This window comes from Pelophylax lessonae, assembly GCF_965119305.1.
Source record: "Pelophylax lessonae genome assembly, chromosome: 5".
NCBI classification, from domain to species: Eukaryota; Metazoa; Chordata; class Amphibia; order Anura; family Ranidae; genus Pelophylax; species Pelophylax lessonae.
The window spans coordinates 119,208,970-119,233,516 of NC_138772.1; the positions used below are offsets into that span (position 1 = coordinate 119,208,970).

Consider the following 24,547-nt stretch of genomic DNA (forward strand, 5'->3'; position numbering starts at 1 on the left):
TCCACATTGATCTTAGTGGGAGCATACACATGGATAAGGCATAGCGCCTAACTGTTCAATTCAATAGGAAGTGGGGCATGGGATGCAAAGTAAAACTTGCTCCATGGTCCAGCTTTAAAATAAACCTGTTGCTCTACCCTGTATAAGTAAAACACAGGTTCATTTTATTGCCATTTCACACCAAGCCCAAGCCCATTCCCTCCCTCCTCCTCCTCCTCCTCCATGCAACACAATAGAGGCGGGATATTACTTGTAGATTGATGAAGGCTTTACCTCCCTTTTATTCTAAGACACAGACTTGAGGGGGCGACACAGCCTGTCACTGGCAGAAATCAACCTACACCAGTAATGGCGAACTTTGGCACCCCCGATATTTTGGAACTACATTTCCCGTGATGTTTATGCACTCTGCAGTGTGGTTAAGCATCATGGGAAATGGTAGTTCCAAAACATCTGGGGTGCCATAGTTCGCCATCACTGGATTACACCATGTTATCACTAAAAAATAATAAAGATTTGATTAAAAATATACATTGTATGACAATTTAAAAAACAGTTTATTTTTTTACTCTGTATTCCAAAAGCTGATTTTTTTTTATTTTGAACATGTGACCAGCAGCAGGAGACTAGAAGCTCCTCTTCCTTGTGTTTCCCTGCAGAAAGGCTGGGAAAGAGCTGGGTCATGTGAAAGCTGTATATTAATTAGGAAAAAGGTACTTAGATTGTTTTTTTTTTTTTTAAATAATTACAGTGCCATCATCCATATACAAAAAAAGAAGGAACAATGTAAAATAAACAGTGTGTGTTTAGCATAACTTAAATGCAATATGACTAAGCTACCGTCCAATAAAGGTTGAACAAAAAAAAAATGTAAACAGTGAGATCAGCACTGCTGTCATCACACCACACACCAGCAGCTGCATTCTAGTGCAGCTGCTGGTATGAACAGGTCCTGGTCCCAAAGCTGACCATAGATGGAATAAAATGTGTCTGATTCAACAGCGACTGGCCAATTTTGATCCATCTATGACCATTCCCATTCATGAAAAGTCAATTTAACGACTGACTTCATGAACGGGCTTGTTGGAAAATTTTGTTGGAGTCCTGCTGTCAGAATACAATGACACAGCCGGGTGGATTCCCCCATCCACCTCAAATATGTGGATAAGGAATCAATTCAACCAAAAAAAAAAAGAAAACTGAGCCATATAAGATGTCTATAGAAAAAACTTCCATAATTGCCTGAAAATCCAACACCATCATTTTTTTGCAGTACAAATTTTTGTTATACTGATTCACAAGCTTTTTCTAGTTGTCTGTATCCCCACTGAGGAGATTCATCCTCTGTTTGTCCTAGTTACCTTTCGTTACAAAGAGTGAAATCCAACATTAAGTTGTCACAGCAACAAAAGGTGAGGGGAAATCTGAATAAAATTTGCATGTTCTCCCTGTTTTTCCTTCAAGTACTCAGGTTTTTTTTTTCCTCTCTTCCAAGACATGCTAGTAAGATAATTGGTTGACATGTGCAGAACTAAAAAATTTGTTTGTTTTTTTTCCGTTTCGATTGGGTATTTACATAAATTTGTTTTGTTAAATTTGTTTAATTTGTTCTTGGAATTAGTTTTGTTTATTCTAATTTTAAATCGAATTCCATTTGAAACTCAACATTCTATTCAAAATTAGAATTTTCAATATTCTTTCTATTCCATTCTATTCTATTGTTTTTTATATTTTTATTTTATTTTCCCTCCTTTTCTATTCTATTCTTTTCTATTCTATTCAAATTAAAAAATTTATTCTTTTTGAAATTCGAATTACGGAAAACAGTTATATTGTTCTATTCTATTGTTTGTTCTATTCTTTTCTATTCTATTTTTTTCTATTCTATTCACATTTGAATGTATTCTTTTTGAAATTCAAATTTCGGAAGAAGGTTATATTCTATTCAATTTTTTTCTATTGGATTACTTTTTTCAAATCCATTCTTTTCTATTGTATTCAAATTTGAATTTATTCTATTTGAAATTCAAATTTCAGAAGATGGGTATATTCTATTTTTTATTCTATACTATTTTGTTCTGTTTTACTCTATTCTTTTATATTCTATGCTTTTTTTTTTTTCAATTCTATCTATTTTTTTCTATTCTGTTCTGTTTTACTCTATTATATTCTTTTCTATCCTATTTCTTTATTTTCTATTCTATTTTTTTCTCTTTGGAAATTCGAATTTGATTTAGAAAACTATTTAAATTTGATTAGGAAACTACTTGAATTCGACTTTCGTCCAAAATGTTGTTTAGTTATTTCAGATTCATTTAGTTTTGTTACTATTGTAAAATATTTGGAAATTTGGATACATCTGAATTTCTGAACAACAAAATTTGTCTGAATTTTTTTCAGAATCAAACAAACTGCACATGTCTAATAATTGGCTCCTGTCTAAATTGGCCCTGATTCACTGATGTGAATGTAATGATATATGTAAGCACTGCTTAAACTACCAGCGGTATAAAAATACCTGTAATAAATAAATAATTTATTAAGTCTTACATTGGTTAAACCTGTTCTAGCGACAACTAACAAAGAGGATATACCCTTTCTTTAGAGAGATCGCCTTTAACTTCCTGCTGTGTCTCTGACACAGGAAGGGAGAGGAAATCTCCCCGGACACAGATAGGAAAAAAAAAACTGACAGGGGGTCTTAACCATTCTCTAATCTAGCCATAAAATGCTTAACCAGCACTTTGAAGGGTCAGTTTTCAATGTTTTCACCCAAGTTTTAGAAGATTAGAAAAATGTGTGTATATTGGGTGAAAGTTGTGTAAATTTTGGGTTAAAGAAATAATAAACAGACCTGTGGCACAGCAACTGGTAAAAAAGTAATTGTTGGCAAAAATCTATTGCACCTGTTGTGGGCCTGAGGTAAAACAGCAGTCAGCCCATTGTTCGGTTACTATTATATGAAGGAAGAGTATGAAGCTAGGTGTGTTTTTCAGTGAGTCATCACTTCTGATTCATAATCTATGAATGACACATCTGGGGTAAACCTCCCCTGATTAATCTCAAACCTATTTAAGCAAATTCATAGAGAGTATCTACTAGGAAGTGCCTAAGGCTATGTTCACACTGCTCCGACACAAGTAGTACCACTTCCGATCCGACTTTGCTTTGCAACTTCAGTCCAACTTTGAGCCAACTTATTGTGACTTTTTACACAGTATGGCATTGAAGTCATATCAAAGTTGGACCAAAGTAGTGCAGGAACCTTTTTCAAAGTCGGACAAACTTGTGTCGGACCATTTAAGACGGCTCTCATAGGAAACCATTAATTTATACATGTCATGTGACATATGCTCTCAAAGTCAGAACATACTGTATGTCACACCAGTGTGAACCGGGCCTGAATCTGCAGCATTATTCAGTAAAGCTACTGAAATAGGCGGCAGGGATTTTTTAATTTGGTGAAGGTCATGTTAAAGGGCCATACCACCAGAAAAGTGTTGCTAATACTCGAATTCCCTAAAATGTCACAGCTACATTTCAGTTATATCCTTGAAGACACTAGCAAAAGGGACATAACTTACAGTCAGTAGGATGTGTCCATTGTGCTGATGGCTCTTCTTTTACTATAGTTGCAATCCTCTTCTGTCCGTCCGCCGTATTCTTCCAGTGGAGCAGTGTTAATACAACTAAGGGGCTGTCATCAAGAGAGCCTGACTATGCCCACCCTTTAGGCCCCTTTCACACCAGCGGACTGATCAGGTCTGCCTGTCCATTTTTCAGGTGGACCTGATCAGACCACCCATTGTTCTCTATGGGGAGGACATGTGTCCGTTTACACCCGCCTGTATCTGATCTGATCCCAACTGCCAAAAATAGATGGGCAAACCATTTTCCATCCGACCGTCCCATAGAGAAGAGCGAGCTGTGTCCATGTCGACTCTGCATAGTGGAGCAGACACGGACCTGTCTCCGCCTGCTCAGTGGGGATCAGCGGACAGATCCCCTGCTGAGCAGGTGAGTCTGCTTTACGGAGAACGTCCTGTATAAAGGGCCTTATACCAGCTGCTCCATTCCTAAAAGCTGTACTACAGCTTCTTTAAATGAAATGTGATTGAAAGCCTCGTACACATGATCAGACTATCGGACAGATTTTCGTAAATTTTTTTGTTGCATGCTAGTCTCAAATTGACAGTAAAGAAGCTACTTTCATACGAACATTCTCATACGACCGAATTCAACTTCAGAAGTGATGTCATGTGTTGAATTGTTTTGTAAGTATTCTGTCATTTCCGAGCATGCCTAGTCTTGCTCTTATGTTTTTTTTTTATGGACCAAAACTGTACTAATTAAACGAAAATCGTACGTTGTGTTCACGTCCAATTAAAATTTTATAGCCTGCCCATTCAGTTTTTGTCGTACATTCGGCTGTCAAAAGCAATTCGGCTGTCAACTAACAATCCGAAAATCGGCAGATTGTTCGGACGAAATTTTACTTCCGATTTTCTTATGTGTACAGGTCTTCAGAATGGGGGACAGGCACGTGATTTATAGGTCTGTCCCCTCCATTCATAGATCACTTATTCATAGAAGCTGTAGTATGGCTTCTACGAATGGAGCAGCTTGGCAGATAGGGTGGGCATAGTTGCATAGCCCCCAACTGTCCCTGATTTCGAGGTACAGTGCCTGATTCAGAACAAAGTTCCTCTGTCCCTCTTCCCTCTTCATTTGTCCCCAATTTTGGCCTGATCTATATGTTTGTGCATATATAATGCACAATTTATCTTTCAAAAAGTGTTTCCCAGAGCTAAACGTTTCATCCAAGTTCTAAATGACTGCATTTGTAGTGCACTTGTGGGTTTAGCTAATCATTTTTTGTTTAATTCTCCTTTAAAGGGGGTGGCAGGGGTGTGTCCTATGCCTACATACTTTTTCTGATAAGTGTCCCTCATTTCCATCTCAAAAAGTTGGAAGATATAACAGTTGGGCTTTCTTGATGAGAGCCTGTGACAGCCCCTTAGTTTTATTAACTTCAGCCGCATGGGAAGATTATGGGGGGGAGGGGGCATTCATGAACAGAGGAGCATTTCACCTATAAGAAGAGACATCAGCATCACATCAAGGAACATAACTGACAGTAAGTTACATCCCTTGTGCTGAATTTTTAGGTTTTTATTTTTTATTTTTGCTGCACTTAGGCTTTAACCTGTTCTGGACCGCCCCATGCAGATATACTGTGGCAGTGGCCATCCTGCGCGAAATCACGTACCTGTGTGTGATTTTGTGCACTGGGGCATGCATGCGCAGGGCCAGTCAGCGGGCCTGGCGGATTCGATGTTTGCTGACACCCGGCAATCTTTCTCAGGAGAGGCAGAACAGAAGTCTGCCTATGTAAACAAGGCAGACCGCCGTACTGGGGGGGGGGGAGGGGGGGGTAAGATGAAGATCTTGTGTTTCTGCTAAGCACGAACATGGATATCTATCTTCCCCCAGTCACGCAGCATATTTAACCCTTTGATTGCCACTGTTAACCCCTTCCCTACCAGTGTCATAGTACAGTGACAGTGCACTTGTTTTAGCACTGATCACTGTATTGGTGTCACTGTCAGATTTGTCCAGCAGAATGTCGCGGCCTCGCTAAAATCACCGATCACCGCCATTACCAGTAAAAACAAAAAAAAATTAAAATTCCATAAATATATCCCATAGTTTGTAGATGCTATAGCTATTTTGCAAATAATCAATATACACTTATTGCGATTTTTTTTTAACCAAAAACATATAGAAGAAGTAGCAGAATACATATTGTCCTACATTTATGAATAAATTCCATTTTTTAAATTTTTTATTGGATATGTTTTATAGCATAAAGTAAATATTCGTTTTTATTTTTTGCGCTATAAACAAAAAAAGACCGACAACTTTGAAAAAAAAAAAAACATTTGTGGGAAAAAAAGGACATCCATTTTATTTGGTTACAACGTTGCACGACCGCGCAATTATCAGCTAAAACGCAGTGCCATATTGCTAAAAAATGGCCTGGTCATGATGGGGATAAACCTTTAGGGGCTGAAGAGGTTAAATATGCCATTTCCACAGCGTCAACCAGAGAGGTGAATGACTTTACAGTGAGTTCTTTGATTTGATGCATTCTTGTTATATCCTATGCTTAAAAAATTACCATGAAATAGTAGTAGAGCGGAAAATGTTGTCACCATAGAACCGTGCGATTTTTCCACAGAACTAGGTCCACATATGCATCAGCAATGTATCCTAGTACAACGGAATAGCGATGGCTGCCCACATTTGATTATTGCGCTTCTCATTTTGCATTAGTAAAAAAATAAATCTCTCAGTTCTTTTTCATGCTGCACTCTTTTTTTTCTTTGAATCAAATGTAGTTTTGCTAGATGCAGGAGACCTGCTGCAGAGGGCCAGGCACAGTTTATTGTGCAGACTGAGCTGGAATTGCTATTGTCTGGGATGTGTTCCAGGCATGGTTGGCTTTTTCTGTTTGATCCTGTCAGAATGATGTGTCACCTTTAGCAAACATGTACATTCCTTCCTTTCCTTCACCCTCGACTACCTACTCATTAAAGAGATCACCTGTGCAAAACCAACGTAAATAGGAGAAGCAGATGGCTTGCCTTAACGACCATTTCTTCATTTAACCCCTTCATGGATTTACTGGGGCTTCCCCATAAAAACAAACACAAAACAAAACTACAGTTCTAATTTGATTGCTAAATGAAAGCGGTATTAAACCAAAGTACCAAAAATGTCAGATTGCAGCTTACCAAGCATTAGATGTGGTGGCTGCATTAGTTTTCTTTTTTAGGCTTTCCCCCCCTCTATTTTCACCTGGTGATCTGTCCAGTAATACACCTCCTGTATTAGAGTGTCCCCACTCTGGATGAAGGAGCACAGATGCACCTTTGGACAGCAGCATTGTCAGTCTGGGAGGAGGGAAGTGTTATGTACTAGCAGATTTAGATACACTAACAAAACTGAAACCGAACACCAGCTCATGCTTCAGGCTCCATTCACAACTGAGCATACCGATTTATGGTCGATTTTCAGGCTCTGTTCAAATATTGGTGTCTCAGATCGCTAGCCCGCGATCCCGAATCACTGCAAATTGCAGGATGCCCATGCAATTCCAGTGAATTACAATGGCACCCCAGACGCGGCGCGATTTTGCCTTGATTGTTGCCCGATGATTAGTGGTAAAACCGCAAACGCCTGTTGCCCAAAAAAGTACAATAACTTCCTTTGGGCGACAGGCATCCGGCGATTCTCTTTGTGCGATTTTACCGCGAATCACTGGGCGACAATCGCGGCAAAATTGCACCGTGTTTGGGGTGTCACTGCAAGTCAAAGGAATCGCACAGGCGTCCCGCAATTTGCAATGGGATCGTGGGCAGAATCAGGGCAATTGTGCTGGGTCTACAGCTAAAGCTAATATTATTAACTGACCGCCCCGCGTACATTTACTGCGGGGTGGTGGCTCCTCTGCGGAGAATCATGTACCTGTACGTGATTCTGCATGTTTGGGTCTGGGGTGTGCACGTGCACTCCCAGCGACCTGCTCGCACTGTGATTGGACACAGTGAAAGCAAATCAGCAGGTCCAGAGGACTCAATGTCCACCCCCACCAGGTGATCATTCAGGAGAGAGGCAAGTCGCCATTCTGTCAGTGGGGAAGGTAGTAGCTGAATACATATTGGCCTAAACTGATGAAAAAAATTGGAATTTTTGACTTACCGTAAAATCCATTTTTCTGATGGTCATTGACGAACACAGCTTCTGATATTCATAACCATTGGGACGTCCAAAAGCAGTGTTAAACATGAAGGGTGGGAACAACAGAAAAATTCCCAAGGCTAAAACATTAGCCAACCAGGCAACAGGAGCTCACCTGGAAAAAAAAAAAAAAACACACCCTCAAAGAGGATCAGGTCCTCTTAAACAGCAGCCTGCAAAACCTTGCGGCCAAAAGAAGCATCAGCAGATGCCACCAAATCCACTTTAAAAAACTTTATAAAAGTGTGCACCGACGACCAGCGTCACTGACACCTGATGACAGAAAGCCCAGAAGGCACTAAGCACCCTAGTAGAGTGCGCCTTGACAGGGAAACAAGGAACCTGACCCCTGATGGAATAGGCCTGAACCACCGTCTGTCTGATCTATCTGGAAATGGTTGCAGAGGAAGCGGACAACCATCCATCTGTGAGCACAAAGAGAGAGTCTGACTTCCTGAAAGACTCCATAGCTGCTCTAATTGCCCGGACCACATCCAAGGCATGAAAGGCAATTTTCTTCGGATGTTTAGGCCTGGGACACAGGGAAAGCAAATCAATATCATTCAAATGAAAATCAGAGACAACCTTTGGAAGGAACAACGGACAGGGGCGAAGAACCACCTTATTCCTGTGAATCACCAGGTAAAATGAACGACAGGATAAAGCCGCCAGTTCCAACACCCTTTGCGCAGAGGTGATAACCACTAAAAAGGCCACCTTCTGGGACAGCGTAAGCAGGGGAATCTCCCGCATATTTTCAAAGGGAGGCTTCTGTAGAGCTGAAAGCACCAAATTAAGATTCCAAGGTGGCAACAGAGCCCGCATTGGAGGAACCAAATGTCTGACACCCTGAAGAAAGGTACACACTAGGGAGTGTGTGGCCAAAGGTTGTTGGAAGAAGACCACCAACGCCGACACCTGGCCCTTGCTGGTACTCAGGAAGGTCAAGATCTGAGCCACCTAGAAGGAGCGAGGAAGAACCCCAACAGACTCTCACCATGCAATGTAGGTCTTCCACGTACGATGGTAAATCCTACTAGAGGTAGATTTCCTAGCTTTCAACAGTGTAGGAATCACCGACTCAGATGAACCCCTATCCTTCAACAACTGGCGTTCAACAGCCGAGCTGTCAAAGCCAGCGACTGTAAATCAAGATGGAAGACCGGTTCTTGGGACAGCAGATCCTCCCTTAGATGAAGCTGCAAGGAACGTCGGGCGACCAGCCGCACCAAAACGGCGTACCAAGCCCAGTGAGGCCAGTCTGGAGCCACAAAGATGACGGGAATCCTATCTGCCTCAATCCTGTGTAGAAGTCTGGGCAGAAGCTTGAGAGGAGGGAAGGTGTAAAATCAGACGATGCCGACCCCACGGGGCCACCAGTGAGTCTATCCCTTGACCAAGCCACAAACCTCTGCACCTTTCTGTTGAGCCGAGACGCCAACAGATCCACCCCAGGGGAGCCCCACCGGAGACACAGCTGATGTAACACCTCCGGAAGGAGGGACCACTCCCCGTGGTCCAACGCCTGCCGACTGAGGTAATCCGCTCGCCAATTTTCCACCCCGGGAATGTGTACGGCGGAGAGGGCTGGAACTAACTGTTCTGCCCATCTTAGAATGCTGGCTACCTCCAGAGCCACCAGGACACTTCTTGTGCCCCCTTGGTGATTGACAGAAGCCACGGCCGTGGCATTGTCTGATTGAATGCGCACTAGACAACCCTGAAGACAATCCCTTCAATGATCCAGACACACTCTAATCGCCTGAAGTTCCAAGACCTTGATCGGGAGTCTGGACTCTTCCAGCGTCCAGATCCCGTGAGCAGAATGCTTGCTGAGGACACCTCCCCAGCCAGAAAGTCTGGCACCGTGGTGACCACTGTCCAATACAAGGGGAGGAAGGATTTTCCCAGAAGAAGCGCCAGAAGACGAAGCCACCATATCAGCCCTTTGTGCCCCGACTCGGATTGTCCAGAGACTGTGCATTCTTGAATTTCCCTTGCAGAGGCCTCATATGGAACTGTGCAAATGGAACCGCCTTGAAGGTAGACACCATCAGGCCCAGCACCCGCATGCAAGTTCAGAAGGATGACCATTTGTTGGACAGCAGGAGGCGAATTGCAGACTGCAGTTTCTGGAGTTTGTCCAGAGGAAGGAGCACTCTGGCTAAGGCCGAGTCCAGAGTCAGGCCCAGATAGTCCAGCTTTGTGGACGGAACCAGAGCAGACTTCTGAAGGTTCAGAATCCAGCTGTACTCCCGCCGAGTTCAGATTGTGATCTCCAGGTTCTCCACCAGAGCAGAGGGAGACTCCGCTCGCAGAAGGAGATCCTCCAAGTAGCCGAGTACCGTCATCCCCCGTTGGCGTAGCAAAGCTAGCACCGGGGATAATACTTTTGTGAAGACCTGAGGAGCAGATGCGAGACCAAAGGGTAATGCCACAAACTCATAATCCCCCTCTCCCACAGCAAAGCAGAGAAAAAGCTGGTGACTGGCACATATTGGAATGTGAATGGACTCCATTCTGAACTTCTGTACCTGCACAAAGCTATTTAGTGCCTTAAGGTCCAGGATTGGATGCACTTTGCCTTCCTTCCTGGGAACTGTGAACAGGTTTGAATAAAAACCCTGAAAACATTCTGAGGTCGGAACCGGGACAATCATCCCTCGATGGAACAGGTCTTGTACCGCCCCAATCAGGCCCTGTAAGCGGTCCGGAGACAGGAGCAAGTTTGCAGGAAAAAACCTTGCCAGGGGACAAGATTGAAACTCACTCTTGTAGCCGGACCAAATGACTTTGTGGACCCATTTGTCTTGCACCTGGGAGGTCCGGAAACCAGCGAAGATGTCCCCCGATACGGGGGAGGGTGCACGTTCGCGCAGAAGGAGCCTTGTCTGGAGAAGCCCGGTCTTGGCTTGCCAGACCAGGTTCGTTTGGATCCTGAGCTGAGAAGGGGGCGACGTTCCTTGCCCTTAGTAGCCTGCAGAAGAAAAATACTCTCCCCCCCGTGAGACCTTTAATGATGTCATCCAGGGTAACTCCAAACAGCCAATCTCCTTGAAAAGGAAGATCAGTCAAGGCCTTTTTTGAAGTCTGATCCGCAGACCAGCATTTGAGCCAAAAGACACACTGAAGGACCACTGCCAAAATAGAAAGGCGAGCCATCAGGGGAGCTGCATCCAAAGAGGCATTGATCATTTACCACCAAAAGAAAGCTCTATTTGCGGGGAAAAAAAGAACATACATTTTATTTGGGTACAGCATGGCACGATCGCCCAGTTAAAGTAATGCAGTATCATATCGCAAAATATGACCTGGGCCTGAAGTGGTTAAAGTAACCCGTTACAAAGCAAAATACCTGGGTGAGAACCATCTGATGAAAGCGGACGCATTTTGCCTTTTTGTATGAGGCTGGCCATACATTATACAATTTTTCTCCTTTAGATTTACCAAACCCATATAATAGGAGGTCAAACCCCTTTCAATTTTGTATGCAATCAGGCAGGCCCTTGAACTACATGGTTTAAAGTAAATCCAAAGAAAATTGAACAGGAAAATTATATAATGTATGGCTAGCTTAAAGTCTTCTGGATTCATGAAAGTGTAATCATTGAACCACTGTCCCAGAACTGCCGTGCAGACCTGAAGTCAGAAAATGGCAGCTTCCATTTGAGTCTTTTCATCCAGGTATTTAATTTGTGAAACATTTCCTTTGAAGTTTAAAGTTCAGCTTTTTTTTTATTTAGCTTTCAGCACTGCATATATGTACGTGAGCTGCATCCCGATCTGTCTATCAAAAGGAGAACTACTATAAAGTATCATTGGCATACGTGGAAATGTGTCTGAGTTCTGGAAGAGTGAGCCTCAACATCAATACAATAAAAAGATTTACATATAAATGTAAAATTTAGGATTTCCTCTCCTCTCATTTTTCCTCTTGGTGACAACAGTCACACAGTATAGAAAGAGGAATTGAATTTCATCAATAAAAACCTGAAGTGTTCTAATCATTCCCCACTATCCAAACTTAAAGAATGTTTGGTTTGGATTCCTGTAGAACCTGCAAATCACTATAGTAGGAACTGCTACTCCAGTGATCTCCACTAGCTTCCAAGTCCTGTACTGAGCACCTGGCCTCCTGCATTGTGAACACAGGAGGTCACTTGCTGGCATGAGCGCCATTCAGGGAACACCTTGCATTCTCTTAATGAATGCAAAACGTTCTCTGATTGAATGAGGTAGAGAGGTGGGGTGCTGATGGAACGGTCTCCAACTTATCCAGGAAAGAATATGCATTCATTAAGAAAGTCCTTTCTGAATGGTGCTTGTGCTGAGCAAATTGCATCCTGCGTAAACTAAGCAGCAGGACAGCTGCTTGGCATGGAACCCAGAAGCTACTACGGTGATTTCCAGCTTCTACAGGAACCCTACAAGTAGGGCATGTTAGATACATTAGTTCAAGCTGGACCAACAAAACTACGTAGAGGTATAGTATAGATTTTTACGATATATCTGATTGGTGCAGTATTAAACAGACCACATAAATACTTTGTAATAAAAAAAAAAAAGGAAAAAAGGGCCCTTGAGAGCCGGTTGAGTCTATACAAAAGATACGGCTGGCTTCTCATTTGCCTTGTACTCGAAATAACAGGACAACTGGTTGGATTTTGGATGTGCAGAAAAACATTCTCATTTAAGGAATGCCTAAGAGTGATAAACTATAGTCAGATTTATCACATTCTATCTCAACTATTTAAATTCCCTGTGATTTGTGACATTGATACCTTTGTATCACATTACTTTTAGTGTGTACACCTGCACTGTCTGAAGCGGTGCATTACCAAATCAAAATAATAATGAATGGCCTGCCAACGCCCCTCAATGGACCATTAAAAAAAGAAGACCCTATTTTTTAACTCTGTCTTCTCCTCTCTATTTCTTCTTTCTGTAGGAGTCCCCAAAACTCTGTCCTCGGACCTCTTCTCCATCTACACCTACTTCCTTGGACACTTGATAAAATCCAATGGCTTTCAGGGACATCTCTATGCCGATGACACACAAATCTATCTCTACTCCTCACCTCAATCCTTCAGTCTCCTGTTGCATTACTAACTTATTAACTGACATATTGGCATGGTTGTCACCCCACTTCCTCAAACTCAATCTTTCTAAAACTGAGCTCATAATATTCCCTCCTGCCCCGTCCCCCTCCTCTGTCTTCTCCATTAAGAATAAAGCAGCCCCAAATCAAGTCGCTGTCCAAATTTTTTAGACTTCATCTCCAAAAGACGCCACTTTTTAAACGTTGAAACTACCAAGCGATTTATTCACTCCCTTATTATCTCTCGCCTTAACTATTGTAACTCCCTCCTCATTGGCCTACCTCTTCACAGGCTATCACGAATGCTGCTGCAAGACTCATCCACCTAACTAACTGTACAGTGTCTGCCACCTCTCTCTGCCAATCCCTCAACTGGCTTCCCATTGCCCAATGAATAAAATTCAAAACATTTACAACATACAAAGCCATTTACAACTCTGCCCAGCACTACATCCCCAATCTTGTCTTCAAATGTCATCCAAACCGTCCTCACAAGACCTCCTGCTCCCTAGCTCCCTTGTCACCTCCCATGCTCATTACCAGGACTTCTCTCCAGCCTCTCCCATCCCCAATTTGTCCAGCTATCTCATACCCTGGCTGTTTTTAGGTGATCTCTGAAAACGAATCTCTTCAGGGAAGTTTATCCTGCCTTCAGCTAATACCTAAACTTTTTACTTCTCCCATTAGTTCATCCCTCACAGTTATTACCTTTCATTCCACCAGCCCCTCCCTATTAGATTGTAAGTTCCCAGGAGCTGGGCCCTCCTAACCACCTTTATATTGTAAATCACTACGCAAACTGTTGGCACTATATGAATCCTGTGTAATATTAATATTTTTTCAGACACACTGTAGTGTGCATTGGCCCCTGCTGAACAGTGTATTAACTAATAGTGCCATTAACTGGTGCCACATCAGACCGCACCCCAAACAGATCCATGCTCTGACGTGTGTTGGGCATTACCTGAATAAATGGGCCCTATGGGTCAATTAAGATATGGACTTTATGGTACCCCACACTACTGCAACCTACAGTAATGTGTAGAACTATGTGCAATGTTTTGCAGAGTTGTTTAAAGTGACATTAAACCTTTAATTTTTAAAATTAAAATAACAAACATGGTATACTTACCTGCTCTGTGCAATGGTTTTCTAAATAGCTGCCCGATCCTCTTCTTCTGGGGTTCCCCACTGGTGCTTAAGGCTCCTCCTCTTTAGTGAGCACTCCCAGTGGCTTTCCATGCTGGCACCTGTGCAGGCTTGCTCCCGAACTGCCCTGTCTGCGGCTATTGACACAGAGCAGATGGCTCGGCCCGCCCCCCGCTCCCTCGTCACAGCATTTGATTGACAGCAGTGGGAGCCAACGGCTCCCGCTGCTATCAATCTGACCAGTGAGGAAGGAGACAGCAGCAAGACCCGCCACTCTCGTGCACATCACTGGATGGGATTGGGCTCAGGTAAGAATAAGATGGGGGGGCTGGGGGGATCCTGCTGCACAGGATTTTTTTACCTTTAATGCTTTAAACCTTGAGGCCTTAGAACCACTTTAATTTGAATGGCACCCCAATGCACCACACCACAATGCATCTGAACTATCTGTGCACTGTAAATTAATTAATTAATTGCAAAAAAAAAGTCTAATAAAATATGAGCTGCAGTGTGGTGGCAGCCGATTCAAAGTAAATGGTTTGTCCTACTGTAATGTATGGTAATGCCCTATGTGAAAATTTGTTAGGCCTCATGCACACTGGATGTTTTTGCTGTCTCTCTAAATGCCGTTCCTCCTGGCAGTGGTGTTTTGTCAGAAAAAAAGATTTTCTTTACACTTGTAAACGCATGTAACGCATTTAGGCGCATCAAGCTCTTGGGCGTTAATTTAATTGCCCAAAATAATAAGTTATTCTGGCCATTGAAATTAAAATGGTTCTAAAGCCTTAAGGTTTTATACATTAAGGTAAAAAAACACTGCCACTGCTGTCAGTCAAATCCGGTGACAAGGCAGCAGGGCCGAATCCCACTGTCTTAGTCAATGGATGCAGCATGCATGGTTACCCCCTGGAAAAACAGCTTTCCATGGCGGCAACCAATGAAGAGGCGCCAGGAGTGCAGGGGACCCCAGAAGAAGAGGATTTACGCTGCTCTGTGCAAAACCATTGCACAGAGCAGGTAAGTATAGGCATGTTTGTTATTTTTAGAAAAAACAAAGCTTTATAACCACTTTATTGCTCAAGCACTAAATGCACCTATTGTTAACACGCATTTAAATTATTTTGTTTTCTGAAAAATTCACACTGTTCCTGGATGCACTGGCAGGGTTTATTTTTTCCTCCCTCTAAACACCTTTGTGTGCATGGACACATAGGCTAATATGTAGAGGCATTTAGAGGCAGAAAGAAAAATGCCAGAGCACCGTCAAAAATGGCCAGTATATGTGAGGCTGTAGGTAATACACCACAATAGTCTTGTTCACATGTGCACTGCACCAAGGGGGCAATAAAAACAGGCAACTGAACTGTTTTACCTACCCCTGACCACCCACCTAAAAGATATCATGCAGCAGGATGGGGGTCTTATACATGTGGCAGCCTCCAGAATTTGCTTTGTGGCAAAATTAACCAAGCATGTCGAGTTTGACAGGTGGAGCAGCACAAAATTGTTGTAAAGCTCAGACACAAATGGAAGGAATCTTCCTTGTAATCTAGGATTAACCTTAACATTTATGGGTACTAGAATTAGGCCAACTTCAAAAGAAATACAAATTACATATAATTTACAGAAGAATATTCTCGCTTGAATTTTTTTATGCGCAAATCTGAAAAGGTGCTTCAAGCAGTTGTCAGATAATGAAAAACAATTATATAACTGCGCTCCCAAAAAATATATATTCATACAAGTGCTACAAGTGCATATACAAGTGTGGTGTCACTTTAAATTGAATATAAAAATGAAATAAAATCATATAAAAGTGCAATGTCCACAAAAACAACCACCAGGTGTCTTCAAACAAATGTGAATCTTCCTATAGTTTCCAAAATAAGTAAATCGGTAATCCCGTGTCTTCCTTCATCAACATAAAGCACACATCCTACTGGATAAAGTTTTTATATACTGCACTATGAGAGGCATTTGCTTTTACTTTCCCATATGAATTGGAATTACGAGGGTTTGTTCGACATTGATGATTGCCGCTATTGAACCCTGCACCTGGTAACAGGATCAAGAAAGTGGCATCTCTTATTTGCTTTGTATGACTGTCTGTAATGGGGGTCATCTAGTTTTGGTGAGTAGGATGTGTGCTTTATGTTGGTGAAGGAAGACACGGGATTACTGATTTACTTATGGTGGAAACTAAGAAGATTCACATGATTTGATTTTTATCATTTTTATAATGAATTTTTTATATTCAATTTAAAAGTGACACCACACTTGTATACGCACTTGTATGAATACATTTTTTTAGGTGCGCGGTTATACAATAATTGTTTTTCACTATCTATAGGCTATAATTACCCATACAATGGGCTGCACTATATTTAAGGTAGTAATTATCCAGTTTGCACAAATTGGGGATTCATCCCAAAATTTTCTACATAGTTGTCAGATAATTTAGATAGTAGGCAGCTGCAACCTTAAAAGATTCAATCTTATTTAAAAATATATGCTGGGATTTACAATTGGAGGTGTGGTAGAAATGTAGAAAATGCACAATGGCCATTATACAAGCGAATTATAGCTGTAATGTTATGCCATACTCTAGGAAGAGACATATTTAAATATACTAAACAAACAGTGTTGCGCCAGAAAAAATAATTTCATAAATCACAAATAACAACTGTGATAAAGATGAAAGTAAGTAAACTTTCAAAGTATAAATGACTAAGCAAAATCATATATAGTGCAAAATATGTTAATGAAAGTGTCCATCAAATTAATCCCAGACTCTAAACAGGTGACACCTCCGTGAATGTGCTTCCTTCACCATATAAAGTGGCCTCTCACCTTTTTTCTAGACCTGAGTATTACAGGTCAATCCAAGCTTTTTTCCCTCAATCAGGGGAGATGTAAAGCCCCGTACACACGCACAGATTGTTGGCCGTAAATTGTCGGCCAACGTCCGATCAGCCGATTGTAGGCTTGTTAGTATGATGCTTCCGACAACCAACTGCGAATTTTCGGCCAAAAAAAAATCTGGTGTGCATGCTATAAAATTTTTGTTGGCCAACAACAGAACGGCCGATTGTTCCTCAGTCAGTACAGATTTCGGCAGGCAAAAATCAGATGAGCAAGACTGGGCATGCTCAGAGAAGAAAAAAACACACAGAAAGTCAACCATCACATGACATCATTTCTGAAGTTGGTTTTTGTTGGCCAACAAAAGTCCAGTGCAAGTCTAGAGCACATTTCAACCAACAAACAACACTGGACAAAAGACGGCCGATCGGTCGGCCAACAATCTGTGCGTGTACGGGGCTTTAGACTATAAACAGGGAGGCAAATCCTGGGTTCCACTTCCGATCATAGATGGCACACATGAACATTAAAGAAAGAAGAAATCTAGTGCTCTCTGCTTATTTAGACAGTAATTTAATGAATAAATAGCTGCACTTACATACACGGCACGCCGCAGTGCCTGCTTAAAACACAGTTTGTGATAGATCAGGGAGAGATGCAACGCTTGGTATGCAGGCTCCGCCCCCTATGCAAAAATTTTCTTTGCATATATTTAGCACATTTTGTGGTTTTAACACATAGAGATTATTTATCACATTTTTGCGTTGATAGTTTTTTTGATTAAATATTTAAATATATACATATTTCTCTTAAGTTCTTTCCTGGATACATAAGATTTTGTACCTCTAGGCCCCTGTAATATTGAAATTTGCCCCTTTCGACCCCTTCTTCAAACAAAAAAATACTACCTTCAAAAAGAAAGATCTATAAATTTCAACTTGAAGGTAAAATACGTTCTACATTACTTTTGTATCTTAATTATAGTCAAAATCATGCTTTAAATTAAGATTTTTAAATATTGTTGTCAAATATATTACTGACAAAACATTTGAAGCAAATTGTTTGCCTTAAGCCCCGTACACACGTACCGATGGTCGGCTTACAAATGTTCCTCTTTTCTCCCCGGGATGTCGGTGTCTGCTGAAAAGTGCAAAGACAGCACAAGGACAGCACAAGAATTTTGTCCACCGACTGCAGAAGTGATGTCATGTAATGGTTAACTTTCCCTGTGTTTTCTATTTTCTGAGCATGCCCAGTCTTGCAAATCTGCGGTCTGTCGGCCGAATTGTGTACTGACAGGCGAACAATCGTCCGTTCTGGTGTCGGCATACAAATATTTTCATGTTTGCACGAAAGACTTTTGTCCGCGGATTGTGCGCAGACATCTGTCGGAGGCACCATACTAACACGCGTACAATCGGCAGATCCTTCGTCCACCGACGTTTGTATGCCGACGATCGGTACGTGTGTACGGGCCTTTATGCCCCATACACACGTGCAGATTATCTGCAGACTTTTGTCTGCAGACTTACCTCTTCTATGTAGTGCAAGGGCCTGCCGGATTGCATACAAATTGAAAGTGTTTAGGTTTGACCTCATATTATATGGTTTTGGTAAGTCTGCAGACAAAAGTCTGCAGATAATCTGCACGTGTGTATGGGGCATTACACATATGCAGGCTTTTCTGCCATACCTGACATATTCACACACATTACTACGTCATGATTCCCTTGGCCCAAAGTTCAATTTTATACATGAGCTTTAGTGAAGGTCTTGGGAGTACAAAGACCAGTGACATTTTTTTAAGGCATTTATTCTCATACATGATACACGAACATTGTTCGAAAAATTAGTCAGCTATTCCATATAAATATCTAAAGCTGTCACTTTATGAGAACAGATCTATTGACATATTGATGAGCACTAACCCTCAAGAACCAATCAGCTTAGCGTTCAGATATTTCATACTTAGGCTAAAGTCAATTTCTACTAACACAAGTTCCAGTGCTTGTGCAGCTTTTTTTTAATTGGGAAAGGGGTTGGTGAGGGTCACCAACAAAACCTGCGCATATGAATGTGAAAAAATATATATAAATATACGTGAATATATATATGTATGGTGAAATTACTTTCACTCTGTGAGCTGAAACATAAACGTGATAACGTGATAAACTAAAAATTGGACAAAGTATGGCGCTCATAATACCCCCTATAATCAAGGGGTCCTGTACTTCTGGTAAGCAGTTTATACTACCACTGGGTGAACGTGTGGAGGAATTCACTCCTATCAAGTCTGTGATTTTCCAATGATTATCTGGCTTAACACCTTGATGACTGGAACACTAGAGACTTTTTTGAACTTCTATTTATTTATTTTGGAGCACATTTCACCATTTGATTTATTATTGTGATTTATCTGTTGAGCGCCATACTTTGTCCAATTTTCAGTTTTTTTTAATACAGCTTTATGTAAGACAGTTACATTGTGAAAAAAATTTTTTTCTTTGTTAAATTAATGTTTTATAGGATGAATAACTGAAATTGGATTTTATTTACAGATGTTAGGTCGAATGCGTATCTGGTAATATAAGCTGAGATGACACATTTATTTTAAGCTGAAGTGCTGATACTTACGGATAAAATAATGTAGCAGTCGCCTTCAAAGAAGCTCCCATAAGCTTTTTCAGGCAGTGGAACCAATTTCATTTTCTGAAAAGAAATCCAAAAACATTATCTTACAACCAAACATTTTGCTTTGCTAATGTCATTTAACTTAGGTTTACTTTTGATGGATTCAGCATGCAGATGGAAGACTTTAAATATATTGTACATTCAGATTGCATGACCATGTACTTTTACACACACACAATATATATATATATATATATATATATACACACACACACACACACACATATATACATATACACTCCCGCAGTATATACAGGGTGCATCTAAGAAAATTAAAATTAGATCAACAAAAAGTTAATTTCAGTAATTCAATTCAAAAAGTAAAACTCATTATATAGATTATCTAACACGGAGTGATATTTCAAGCATTTTGTTATTTTAATTTTGATGATCATGGCTTACAGCTAGTGAAAACCCAAAATTCAGTATCTTAGAAGATTAGAATATTACAAAAAAAAAAAAAGGATTTTAAATACAGAATGTTGGCTTACTGAAAAGTATGTCCATGTACAGTCTAGTACGCACTGTATAAAGTATTCTTGGTCGGGGCTCCTTTTGTATTAATTACTGCATCAGTGCAGCATGTCATGGGGGCGATCAGCCTGTGGCACTGCTGAGGTGTTCATGTCAGAGAGAAAGCGCTGTCACATCAGGGGTGGCAGGGGTAAATATCCCTTTTCTAATACAATAGTGTGGTAAAATATCTATACCTAATAAAATACCCCAAAAAAACATAAAATGACATAAAACAATACCTGGTATTTAAACACCTTAGGTAGTACCCCTTTTTGGTTCTACACTATCACCCATGAATATATGTACATGCAAAGCTATGGCTAATGGAAGCAGCTCTAACCATATAGTGCAAATCCATAAGTTGTGTGAAATCCTAAAACAAAAATAAAATGTGACAAAAATGTATAGAAATGAAAGCACTGAAAACGATACTGAATGTCACCAGTGAATACGAGTGTAACAATAATCTAAAATGCATGTCATTCCAAACCAATAGTGAAAAATAAACAGCAAAGTCCACAAAACTTGTATTTTGTGTCAACACAATAGTGAAAGTTATATAAAAGTCCAAACACCTTCTTAGTATAAAATGTTCTTGCTTTTTGTAAATGAATCCAGTGCTCCCCCACGTGCAAGTATAAGAACACAATGCGCTCACCAGAGCCCCCAGGCCCCAGGGACCACAGAGCTTTTAATCCACTGATGTGCAATACTTGTATGAGTAGCCACGTTCTCTCATCAACCATATGACTGATGAGGTATTATGGAAGCCCAGGTTGCATGGATAGCGGCCTTTTAGCTCGTCTGCATTGTTGGGTCTGGGGTCTCATCTTTCTCTTGGCAATACCCCACAATTTCTCGATGGGGTTTAGGTCAGGCAAGTTTGCTGGCCAATCAAAGACAGTGGTACCAAGATTATACACCAGGTATTGGTACTTTCAGCAGAGATGCATTTGTATATATGTAATGTGTGTATACAGCATATATTATATATATATTTTCACACACATACACACTATCTCACAAAAGTGAGTACACCCCTCATATTTTTGTAAATATATTATATCTTTTCATGTGACAACACTGAAGAAATGACACTTTGCTACAATGTAAAGTAGTGAGTGTACAACTTGTATAACAGTGTCCCCTCCAAATAACTCAACACACAGCCATTATTGTCTAACCTGCTGGCAACAAAAGGAGTACACCCCTAAGTGAAATTGTCCAAATTGGGATCCTTCCTTCCATGTGCCATAGTGATCCTTCCTTCCTTTCCTCTTCCACTCCTCCATGACGACATCACGATGCTGGTGGATGTTAGAGACCTTGTGCTCCTCCACGTTCCATTTTAGGATGCCCCACAGATGCTCAATAGGGTTTAGGTCTGGAAACTTGCTTGGCCAATCCATCACCTTTACCCTCAGCTTCTTTAACAAGGCAGTGGTCGTCTTGAAGGTGTGTTTGGGGTCGTTATGTTGGAATACTGCCCTGTGGCCCAGTCTCCGAAGGGAGGGGATCATGCTCTGCTTCAGTATGTCACAGTACATGTTGGCATTCATGGTTCCCTCAATGAACTATAGCTCCCCAGTGCCGGCGGCACTCATGTACCCCCAGACCATGACCCTCCCACCACCATGCTTGACTGTAGGCAAGACACACTTTTTTTGTACACCTCACCTGGTTGCTGCCACACATGCTTGACACCATTTGATCCAAATAAGTTTATCTTGGTCTCATCAGACCACAGGACATGATTCCAGTAATCCATGTCCTTAGTCTGCTTGTCTTCAGCAAACTGTTTGCAGGCTTTCTTGTGCATCATCTTTAGAAGAGGCTTCCTTCTGGGACGACAGCCATGCAGACCAGTTTGATGCAGTGTGCGGTGTATGGTCTGAGCACTGACAGGATGACCCCCCACCCCTTCAACCTCTGCACCAATGGTGGCAGCACTCACATGTCTATTTCCCAAAGAAAACCTCTGGATATGACGCTGAGCATGTGTACTCAACTCCTTTGGTTGACCATGGTAAGGCCTGTTCTGAGTGGAACCTGTCCTGTTAAACCACTGTATGGTATTGGCCACCGTGCTGCAGCTCAGTTTTAGGGTCTTGGCAACCTAATAGCCTAGGTCATCTTTATGTAGAGCAAAAATTTTTTTTTTCAGATCCTCAGAGAGTTCTTTACCATGAGGTGCCATGTTGAACTTCCAGTGACCAGTATGAGAGAGTGAGATTAATAACATCAAATGTAGAGACCTTATAATAATGACGAAACACATGACAACGGGGAGTGAAAATGGCTAATTGGGCCCAATTTGGACATTTTCTCTTAGGGGTGTACTCACTTTTGTTGCCAGCGGTTTAGACATTAATGGCTGTGTGTTGAGTAATTTTGAGGGGACAGCAAATTTACACTGTTATACAAGCTGTACACTCACAACTTTACATTGTAGCAAAGTGTCTTTTCTTCAGTGTGGTCACATGAAAAGATAAAATAAAATATTTTCAAAAATGTGAGGGGTGTACTCACTTGTGAGATAGTGTGTGTGTGTGTATATATATATATATATATATATTATTATTATTATTATTATTATTATACAGGATTTATATAGCACCAACTGTTTGCGCAGCGCTTTACAATGTGAGGGAAGACAATACAGTTACAATACAATTCAAAACAGGAGGAACTAGAAGGCCCTGCTCGTTAGAGCTTACAATCTAGAAGGGAGGGTCAAGTTAAACAAAAGGCAATAGTGGGGGATGGGTTGATGGAGAAAATGGAGATACATTTGTTAGGTGTTGGTAGGATAGGCTTCTTTGAAAAGGAGGGTTTTCAGAGATCGCCTAAAAGCTAATAGAGTAGGAGATAATTGGACAGATAAGGGTAAGGAGTTCCATAGGATTGGAGAGGCTCTGGAAAAGTCCTGGAGGCGAGCATGGGAGGAGGTGACAAGGGGGCTAGAGAGCAGGAGGTTTTGAGAGGAACAAAGAAAGCGATTAGGTTGGTATTTTGAGACGAGGCTAGTGATGTAGCTAGGGGCTAAGTTGTGGATTGCTTTGTAATATGTTGTAAGTATTTTGAATTTAATTTGTTGGGTGAGCGGAAGCCAGTGGAGGGCTTGACAGAGAGGAGCAGCGGACACTGAGCGATTGGTAAGGTGGAGGAGTCTGGCGGCAGCATTTATGATAGATTGAAGGGGGGATAGCCTGTGTAGAGGTATGCCAACGAGAAGGGAATTGCAGTAGTCGAGGCGCGAGATGACCAGGGAGTGAACTAGGAGTTTTGTTGTGTCTTTGGTTAGAAAAGGGCGTATTTTGGAGATGTTGCTGAGGCTGAGGCGGCAAGATTTGGACAGCGATTGGATGTGGGGATTGAAGGAGAGTTCAGAGTCCAGGACAACACCTAAGACCTTGGCATGCGGGGATGGGCTGATAGTAATGCCATCGATATTTATGGAGAAATCGGGGGAAGGGGAACGTGGTGGAGGAAAAATTATAAGCTCGGTTTTGGATGGATTGAGTTTGAGGAAGTGGTGAGACATCCAGACCGATATATCTGATAGTAAATTAGTGATACATGAGGAGACTGAGGGAGAGAGCTGAGGGGTGGATAGATAGATTTGGGTATCATCAGCATAGAGATGGTATTGGAAGCCATGGGAGGCTATCAACTGACCCAGAGAGGAGGTGTAGATTGAAAATAGGAGGGGTCCAAGAACAGAGCCTTGGGGGACCCCAACAGAGAAGGGAAGAGGAGAGGAGGAAGTAGAATTGTACATAACGCTAAAGGTGCGGTTGAAGTAGGAAGATAACCAGTGAAGAGTACGGTCACGGAGACCAAAGGCATGGAGTTTTTTGAGGAGGAGGGGATGGTCAACCGTATCAAAGGCAGCAGAAAGGTCCAGAAGTAGGAGTACAGAATAGTGTCCATTGGTTTTGGCCATTAGTAGATCGTTTGTCAGTTTTAGGAGAGCAGTTTCAGTGGAGTGTTGAGGCCGAAATCCAGACTGAAGGGGATCAAGGAGGCTAGTCTCGGCAAGGTGGTCCCACAGTCGGTTGTAGACTAGACGTTCGAGGAGTTTGGATGAAAAGGGGAGCAAGGAAATAGGGCGTAGGTTGTTCAGATCGGTTGGGTCCAGTGAGGGCTTTTTAAGTATGGGGCTGACTAGTGCATGTTTTAGAGAGTTGGGGAAGATGCCAGAAGAGAGGGAGAAGTTGAAGATGTGGGTTAGAGAGCGTAGAATAGGGCCAGAAGGTGAACGTAGCATTTGGGAGGGAACAGGATCCAGAGGGCAGGTGGTTAAGTGGACGTTAGCAAGTAGTTTAGCAACCTCATCTGTAGTGGCGGGGTTGAATGAGGGAAATAATGATCGCACATGTGGGCATGAAGCATAAGGCATGGAAGGTATCTGAACAGCAACGATCT

General features: G+C 41.7%; 1 protein-coding gene across 1 annotated transcript in view; it reads right to left on the minus strand.

Annotated features, from left to right (window-relative positions):
- The window catches only part of VILL (villin like), a 142,301-nt gene that overhangs the window by 61,272 nt on the left and 56,482 nt on the right, over positions 1-24,547 (minus strand). The window contains exon 3 of the mRNA XM_082258399.1: positions 19,547-19,621. Within this exon, the coding sequence (XP_082114525.1) occupies positions 19,547-19,621 (75 nt within the window). The remainder of the gene's footprint in view (positions 1-19,546; positions 19,622-24,547) is intronic.